This window comes from Oncorhynchus gorbuscha, linkage group LG15 (assembly GCF_021184085.1).
Source record: "Oncorhynchus gorbuscha isolate QuinsamMale2020 ecotype Even-year linkage group LG15, OgorEven_v1.0, whole genome shotgun sequence".
NCBI classification, from domain to species: domain Eukaryota; kingdom Metazoa; phylum Chordata; class Actinopteri; order Salmoniformes; family Salmonidae; genus Oncorhynchus; species Oncorhynchus gorbuscha.
Genome location: NC_060187.1, coordinates 62,660,315 through 62,669,702, shown reverse-complemented (window position 1 = coordinate 62,669,702; position 9,388 = coordinate 62,660,315). Strand labels below are relative to the sequence as shown.

Below are 9,388 nucleotides of genomic sequence, written 5' to 3'. Positions count from 1 at the left end.
AACAGTGATTTGTAATTCACCATCAACCTATGGTATTCATGGGTTCATTTGTGGACAACAGTGCCTTTCAGTGGCATGACATGGGAAAGACTTGACTAACAAACAGAGTGCTGATGAGGCAGATAAGGCCTCAGCTTCTTATAACCACAATAGGATGATAATGACTGTCTTGAAGAGCAATTCCACCACTTGTCAACCTCGTTTTCATTATCTCCAGCACAATATCAGTGTCTAATAGTGCATTTCATTGTTTCAGTAGAAAAAATATAACGTTTTTTGACATCACCAAAAGTTAAAACATACTAAAAACAGTGATTTTCAAACACTATGAGATTTGCAGTGATGTGGGGAGCAAGAAAATACAAAACATTGTTGCAGGTTTTGTAAATCACAGTTTTTCTGACTTTGAATCCCTGTGATGTCACAGATTTTATTTGTGGGGTGGGGGGTTGGGGTCTTTCTTATCTTTTTAACTACAGATCATAGAAACACGCTGTTTTAAATATGTAGACTGGTATGGTGCTCGGGGTTAATGAATATGAGGTTGGAAAGTGGCAGAACATTCCTTTAAATTTGATCCATGGATTTGCATTTACAATTTAGATATTGCATTGATCTTTCTTTCTTTCTCTCTTAATCTCTTTCTTTATTTAATCCCCTTACGGAAAAAAACACATTAATTTTACATGAGCATATGAAGTGTTCCAAAAACATGGTTTCATGAAATCACATGTGATCTTATGTGAAGTTAATGATAACAGGATTTTTCTGTAAGGGTTCATTCAAACTATCCATTTAGGCCTACAGGGAGTTTGAGGCATATATAGTGTTTCCACAATCACCCAACCTCAACCCAATTGAGATGGTTTGGGATGAGTTGGACTGCAGAGTGAAGGAAAAGCAGCCAACAAGTGCTCAGCATATGTGGGAACTCCTTCAAGACTGTTGGAAAAGCATTCCTAATTAATCTGGTTGAAAGAATGCCAAGAGTGTGGAATGCTGTCATCAATGCAAAGGGTGGCTACTTTGAAGAAATTCAAATATAAAATATATTTTGATTTGCTTAAAAAATGTTGCTTACTACATGATTCCATGTGTGTTAATTCATCGTTTTGACATCTTCACTATTATTATACAATGTAGAAAATAGTAAAAATAAAGAAAAACTCTTGAATGAGTAAATGTGTCCAAACTTTTGACTGGTACTGTTTAAATATATATTTATATACAAAAAACAAGCATAACTTCTCAGAAAACCCTAAACCCAAATTCTTCTTAAAAGCAGCAAGTTCAGAAAATGGTTGCTCTCTCACAAATACACTGTAGACTAGTAGGGCCTACAGCAACAACACAGTAGCCTAATGACTCCACACAGTACCTTCGGCACAAAAGCTCTCATCTGGACACTAAGAGACTAAGAGAGATTAAGACTAACTGGGCTTGATGGGACAGCTCAGAGCTTCTGCTCTTTTCTGTCCATATAGTTATCTTCGATGTGAGGAGGACGTGAGGCAGGCAAGGATCAAGAAGGGATGTGGTTAGATCAAGGCATTTTTCTGCTTTAATGTGGATTTGAATTGGGATTTTAAAGGTGCTCTTGGGTCAGGTAGATTCCCTGTATGCATTCAACTAATGTGATTTCTCAACATGATTTTGTTTAAAACAAACTTTGTTTGGTTAAAAGATTAAATAGATAACAAAAAAAAGATAATAGATGATAATAAAGTCAATAATATTAGATTAATGGGGAAGAGTGGGGGGGACAGGTATACAAGGAGGGTCATTATACCAGTTTACATGTTCACCCCTCATTATAGTCCCAAGGGAAACACTGACCAAAACTATAGTTCCTACCCTGTCACATTTCTTTCTTTTAAATGTTTTAAATGTATGTTATTTGCTTGCCTGTTAATGGGGATGTTTTATTGACAAAGTTGTGGACGAAAGTGGCAAAATAGATTATGGCTTTACTAACTACAATTAAATTGCAGACTGTTGCCTGCACATGAAGAAGGCTTCATTCTTATATAGAAATAGTTTGGCAATCGTGTGGAATCAGAGCAGCAATATATTTTATTATTTTGCTCCATTCAACCCACAGGTGTAAAAGCATTTTAAACTGACATGGATAATTACTATAATACTCTCAGAAAGGTTTCCATATCTGAACACAATTTCAATAATCAAGTGCTGCGCTAGCAATTATGTATCAATAAAATGACTTGCAGAACTTAAAGGGGTGTGGATACGCGCAGGCGTCTCTCCTCTTGTTTTCATGCGTGGGAATATTATTTCAAACTAGAATATATTTTCAGATTAATTTGCCTGAACACTAAAAGGAAATCGAAATATCAAGCAAACACAAATGTTCGTGACCTGTAATCACCAAGAACAGCGGGAATTTAATTATGTTTTGGTCTACTGATCAAATTTCAGCTTTTGAGACAATGATTTTGTGCACCTGTGCACAAACATCCGTCTGAAAACAAAGCTATTTGAACACAGTTGTATGTTTACTCAACCATTGTAGTTTTTTTTTTTTCTCTTTCTCTTTCTCACTCACTCACTCACTCACTCACTCACTCACTCACTCACTCACTCACTCACTCACTCACTCACTCACTCACTCACTCACTCACTCACTCACTCACTCACACACACACACACACACACACACACACACACACACACACACACACACACACACACACACACACACACACACACACACACACACACACACACACACACACACACACACACACACACACACACACACAATGTAGGCCTAAACATTTGTGGGCCTGACAAGGGTGCGTGCTCAGCCCCCTCCTGTACTCCCTGTTTACCCATGACTGCGTGGCCACGCACGCCTCCAACTCAATCATCAAGTTTACAGACGACACAACAGTGGTAGGCCTGATTACCAACAAAGACGAGACAGGGAAGAGGTGAGGGCCCTAGCGGAGTCGTGCCAGGAAAATAACCTCTCCCTCAACATCAACAAAACAAAGAAGCTGATTGTGGACTTCAGGAGACAGCAGAGGGAGCACGTCGCCATCCACATCGACGGAGGGAGAGGGTGAAAAGCTTAAAGTTCCCCGGCGTACACAGCACCGACGATTTAAAATGGTCCACCCACACAGACAGTGTGGTGAAGAAGGTGCAACAGCGCCTTTTCAACCTCAGGAGGCTGAAGAAATTTGGCTTGGCCCCTAAGACCCTCACAAACTTTTACAGATGCACCATTGAGAGCATCCTGTCAGGCTATGTCACAGCCAGGCATGGCAACTGCACCGCTCAGCCCAATGCATCACCGGGAGCACACTGCCTGCCCTTCAGGACATCTACAGCAACCGGTGTCAAAGGAAGGTCATGAAGATCATAAAGGACCTCAGCCACCTGAGCCACGGCTTGTTCACCACACTATCATCCAGAAGGCGAGGTCAGTACAGCTGCATCAAAGCTGGGACCGGGAGACTGAAAAATAGCTTCTCTCTCAAGGCCATCAAATAGCTGTTAAATAGCCATCACTAGCCGGCTTCCACCCAGTACCCTGTCCTGAACTTAGTCACTATCCCTAGCCTGCTATTACCTGGTTACTCATTTGCTGAACCTTAGAGGCTGCTGCCCTATGTACATAGACATGGAACACTGGTCACTAATACTGTTTGCATACTGTTTAACCCATTTCATATGTATATACTGTATTCTAGTCAAGTCCATCTTATTCAACTATTGCTGTATTTACACTATTCTATCTACGTATTCCTCCGATATTCTATATATTTTACCCACATACTGCCCATAATGTCTATACATGCCATCACATACAGTAATATACTGTATATATTTATATATATACTCCGGACTCCGACATTGCTCTTCCTAATATTTCTTTATTTCTTAATTCCATTATTTTTCTTTTAGATGTGTGTGTATTGTTGTGTATTGTTAGATATTACTGCACTGTTGGAGCTAGGAACACAAGGATTTAGCTAAACCCGCAATAACATCTGCTAGACATGTGTATGCGACCAATAAAATTTGATTTGCTTTGAACTAAATTGTCCATTGATTCATGGGCATGTGTGACAACAATCTTTAACAGTAAGTCTATTTGTGTTGGGCTGTATATTGTTTTTCTGGACTTAATGATTAAATATGCACTATGCAAAAATTGCTCCGCCATTTCCTGAATGCTCAAATTCTAATAGTTCACCTAATTTCAGTTTATGTAACAAAACAAGCAAGTATAGTGTAGAGAATAACTGTACCATCTAAACCGCTGTGAAATATATTTTCCATAACCAAAACTACTGTATTATAAGCTGTTTGAAGCTGGTTTACAAAACTGAAAGTAAAAGATGCAAAAACGAAACTTAACAATGGAGAATAGAAATAACACATATAACAGACCTTCCGCTTCTTAGACTTGCTTTCAATGAGAATGACAGATTTATAACCCAGATAAGTGAATTTGGTCGTCACCCAAAAAGTTACATATTGCAGCTTTAAAGGCATGGGTCTGGAATGCAAGGTTTTAGAAATAAGACCTTACAGAACTTCTGCAATTCAAGGTTCCATGGGGAATCTGATTTCACGCTAAGAAACGTGCCTATTTTGCCCAGCCAATTTTAGTTGTGAAACTATCCCATGTACAAGACTGAATTGTAGACATTTAGTTCCCTCTACTGGATATTGTAGGTACAGTAAATGTTTTACCATAAGGATTATGGGTACAGCATCGGATAGTTTCATTAGGTTGCCTGAAGAACCACAAGGGAGACTGCATCTTGCTCTCTATCAAAATCCAGAATGAAAATGATACTATATCGTTTTGCTTTCGCAGGTGCGTTGGCATGATGCCGCGGTTTACATGTATCGCCACTTGCCGTGAGCTCCGCGGGTTGGTGAAGCGCTCATACTTATCATCGCTGGCCTACCCTTGGAATAGGACCTATTCCACAATGCCACAACAGCCCCTATGCCGTTCATTGACGTCTAGTTATACGCGCACCGCGGGTCCAATTGGAAAATTGACCACACTATGTAGCTTACATAACTTGCGGCGACAAAGTGGGGGTTTCTCCCATCAGAAATACAGACAATACTGCACAGAGAGCGAGAATGAACGGAAGTGCGCTGGCGGCCATGGTCATCATGGCATCACAGTGATCGGCATCCCTGATCCACCGGAATAAGGTCCACATCTACCTGATAGAACTCTATTTTCAATTGGGCATTAACAGTGTGGAATTTGACAATGGAATCAAACAGGTATGGCTTCTCAGGTGTTATATATAGGCTGCTCTTTGGTGCATCATATCCCTTATTTGATAAGGGTCATGTCAACTTTATGACAGGGTCATAACTCACTGTATTCATCACACATGTTTGGGATACTAAAAACGACACATTGGCAAACGTGAACTAGACACCTGACCTGGTCTTTGCAATAGGCACTGGTCCATGTCTCCACCATGATGTCCAATGGCAACTTTGAGGAGCTGAGAGGGGTGGTATCACCTACTCTTACCATCTATACTATTTATATTCATCTAAATGAGTCTATTGTAAAGACAAAGTGTCCTGTGTCCTGTTTCAGATTCCTTGATCAGTTTTCTGATGAATCAATGGCCCATGTTATAGCCATGTCCCATAAGCTGTGTCTTATCTGGTTTCATTTCAGATAGTGGTCTATGCGCAGCAGAGGTGCAAGTCCCTCTCAGAAACACAAAGAAGGCAACTAGATACCTCATTGGACGATATTATATTTATTCGTTTTTGATTCAAATGGTATTGCTGTGTGTGTGTGTGTGTGTGTGTGTGTGTGTGTGTGTGTGTGTGTGTGTGTGTGTGTGTGTGTGTGTGTGTGTGTGTGTGTGTGTGTGTGTGTGTGTGTGTGTGTGTGTGTGTGTGTGTGTGTGTGAGAGAGTTAGTGTGACGCATAACTGTGTCCTAATTCACTGTTTCTGTATATTTGTCTTTTGTTAACTCTCTGTTTTCCTGCTTCCTCTTATTCTCAGGTAGGAAGTTTTGCTTCATTGTGATGAGGTTCTGGCATATGTCCACTGCTGATGTTCCTGAGGACCAGGAGAGTACCAAGATCTTCAAAATGGCCACCACTGAAGAAGACGGCCCACAGAAGAAGATAGTGACAGCTGTCTATGAGTAAGCATGGCAACCAAGACTAATGAATATTCATTTCATGCATTCACATGTTTGGATTATAATTATTAAGTCTCCCTAAATTTTACATAAATATGAACATGTACGTGCTGTGTCTCTACCATTTCTTAATCTCTTACTGGATCTTGATGGATAAGCCAAGAGATTTGATGTGCGAGAGTTTGTCAATATTTTATTTACCTTCTCCATGCATGTGAACCCACAATAAGTAATGTAAACATTTAACCGGGGACTTCATTTTCTGCATCTCATAGAGAAAGGTTGGGGGAAGTATGGAAACCTCTACGTGAGGTAGTTATATTGTGTATAAAGAAAACACATTGTATTTGCTCTTGCTGCTTTTATATGTTTTGTATTATGTCTCAATATTATTGTAGTGTGTTATGACAGCCATGTTGACAGTGACATGTGTGACACCTCCTAAGTGCTATAAAAGTACACCTGTGTATAACCAATTGAAGAGAAGGCTTCAGTGCTGTAACTTCTGGTTTGGTCTGAATCACTTACGCAATTTGCTCCAAGCACAATGACAGGAATTAAATCCATCTCCTATCCACGGAGCAGGATCAAGCTTCTTCTCCCATTCCTGATCAGAAATCCCGTTAGGAATCAGACCACACAGTTTGGTTGTCATACCTAATACCCACCTATCTAGTTGGCCAGAATCTCACTCTCATTGTTTCAGGTCTTAAACTCTTTTCTAAAAGCCTGTCATACTTCATATGTTTACCCTTTCATTGCTGAGATACAGTTTGGCAGGATAAGAGAGCTCTGTTAAGATGCTTCATCTTATTTTCAAGGTGACGGTGGGAAGATAGTTTGGTTGTTTGTCAGCATTGGTTTAAATGGTCTTCCCTCAGCTGTTTGAAAACGTCTTCAAAAGTATACTCTATAAAATATATTTGTCGTCACACTCTTTCTCTCTTGCTCTCTCTCTCTCTACTCTCTCTCTCTGTCTCATTCATTCTACTCTCTCTCTCTCTACTCTCTCTCTACTCTCTCTCTCTCTACTCTCTCTCTCTACTCTCTCTCTCTACTCTCTCTCTGTCTCATTCACTCTACTTCTCTTGTCGCTTTGCAGAGGTGCTAAAACACCATTGAAAAATCTAAAGCAATTCCAATGAGATCTAATTTTAATGTGTTTCTCTCCCTCTCCTTTCGTTCTCTCTCTCCCTCCATCTCCCCTCTCAGATTCCACTGGGAGCTGACCAAGGGAGCTGAACCTGATTGGACAGTCACTAACATCTGGCACTGGAAACTGATAGGGTGATTGGACAAGACCCATGAACACCTCTGTCACCAGGATACAGCATCAGACCAAGCATACACAGCATCGTTGACCTAATTCAGCTCTGACAACATTAAACTCAACAAAACGTTATTAACCAACAGGACTTCAATCAGCAGGACCATTATACTCAGCCAAGCGCACGCAAACTCAACTGAAACATTACAAGTCAACAGAAGTGTCACCTTGAATCCTAGCTGCTTTGTAGGGTGGACTGGATGGAACCAGAGCCCTACACACTGAAATACAGACCTATTATTTATCCCTAAGTTGTCCGATCTCAGGTTTGTTGGGAACAATAGACTTTCTATGAACCTCAGCATGAACAATTCGTTCCTACAATATCCCTGCAGTTATAGATTGTCCCAGAACAAAATAAACTGCTTCACGGTGATACTGTATGACATTTTGTCTCTGTGAAACAGTATCACAGGTTAAACTGTTGTTCTCTATTGTTCAGAAACACCTTAGTTGTCTGATTATTCAGAAGTCAAATTGATACCGCATAGCATCTATAAAGGTAAGACACAATTAATAAACACAACAATCCTCAGCAGAAGGGGGCGATAGTGTTACACAAATCACAATATGAATTAGTGTTGATTGAAAGCGGTTGTATAATAACTGGCAAGTCTCCCTATCCTCCTATAGATGTTTATATGATACACATTTTACATAAGTGACCTCGGTTTAGTTTGGGAATAAACAAAGGTAGAATAGTATACACATACCGGTCCCACTTTAAAGGAAGTACAGCTTGTAAAGGCTTTATATAGCATACATAAGCACTACATAAATGCTTCACAAATCATCTATAAGCATATGTCATATTCTATAAATGTTGTAAAAACATACAAAGTGTGTAATGTCACATTTGGCAATTCACCCTGCAGTGTTAATGGTTATGTCACCCTTTATACATCATTTATAGAGTATGACAGATGCATATAGTTGATTTGTGAAGGTTTTATGTAGTGCTTATGAAGCATACAAATATCTTACATTATGATTAAATGTCTCAAAGGAATCACAGATGTCGGTGTACTGTAACGTATTGTGCCAGTGCCAAAATCAAACATCCTCTATTAGGCCGTCATTGTATACAACCATTTGTTCTTAACTGACTTGCCTAGTTAAATAGATTTTTAATCAAATACAATGTAAAACAATTACACTGACAGGCTATTGAACACTGTGTTTCATCCAATTCTGTCAACTCTTAAATCACACTATTAATGATGCATCAAAAAGAGAGACAATTCCTTCATTAGTAAGCATTCATTCATGCATAATGAAATATGGATGGGGATTATTATAATTTCCAGGCGTGGTAATATGGACAGGTGCGTAGGGGGTTCTGGTTAGAGACGCTTCCTGGTTATTCCTAATGTGATTATGAGTGTGCATAGCTTTACTTATGTTAAAACGCTAGTGAATATGTTTATAGCATATTAGCCAATTCACCACGCCAGGGTGTCAGATTGTTAAATGGTAATTTACAGTAGTGGAATAATTCAAGTGATAAAACACTGACAAAAAGCTCATGTGTTGTGTATTAACATGTTATATTTCTGTGTTGTTGGGTTTCGACATAGATTAGTGTATGCACCCGGTACCTTTTATTCATCTGGTTATTCAAGTTGATATTGTTATGTAAACAATTACTTCAATATGCCGTCGGTACAGTAGGTGGGTGTTTGCGCACGCCTGTGTGTATGTGCGCACGCCTGTGTGTTTGTGTGTCTATAAGGCTGTGGCGACATATTTAATTAGGATTGACAGATTAACATTATTAACACTGACTTAATACAACCATAGAGTAAATATGTGTGTAAATCTAATCAAAGAGTATGACAGAATAAACAGGACTTCAAATGATAATACTCCGATGGCATTGATGGTACTCAA

General features: G+C 39.4%; 1 protein-coding gene across 2 annotated transcripts; it reads left to right on the top strand.

Annotated features, from left to right (window-relative positions):
* Positions 1-2,970: 2,970 nt before the first annotated feature.
* Positions 2,971-9,349, top strand: LOC123997381 (m-AAA protease-interacting protein 1, mitochondrial-like). Of its 2 annotated transcripts, none has more exons than XM_046301546.1 (3): positions 2,971-3,445; positions 6,030-6,174; positions 7,384-9,349. In XM_046301546.1, the coding sequence occupies exons 1-3, from the start codon at positions 3,376-3,378 to the stop codon at positions 7,460-7,462; spliced, it is 294 nt and encodes a 97-aa protein (XP_046157502.1). In that variant the 5' UTR covers positions 2,971-3,375; the 3' UTR covers positions 7,463-9,349. The 2 variants fall into 2 exon arrangements, 1 of the variants encoding a protein (XP_046157502.1); XR_006832109.1 differs by lacking the exon at positions 2,971-3,445 and adding an exon at positions 4,744-5,280.
* The last annotated feature ends 39 nt before the right edge of the window (positions 9,350-9,388 follow it).

What these genes read in the sequence shown, in the direction of transcription:
- LOC123997381 (XM_046301546.1), top strand. Translation starts at nt 3,376, where the DNA reads ATGAAGATCATAAAGGACCTCAGCCACCTGAGCCACGGCTTGTTCACC. An exon ending in ACTATCATCCAGAAGGCGAG is followed by an intron (nt 3,446 to 6,029) that starts GTCAGTACAGCT and finishes TCTTATTCTCAG; the next exon opens with GTAGGAAGTTTTGCTTCATT. An exon ending in ATAGTGACAGCTGTCTATGA is followed by an intron (nt 6,175 to 7,383) that starts GTAAGCATGGCA and finishes CTCCCCTCTCAG; the next exon opens with ATTCCACTGGGAGCTGACCA.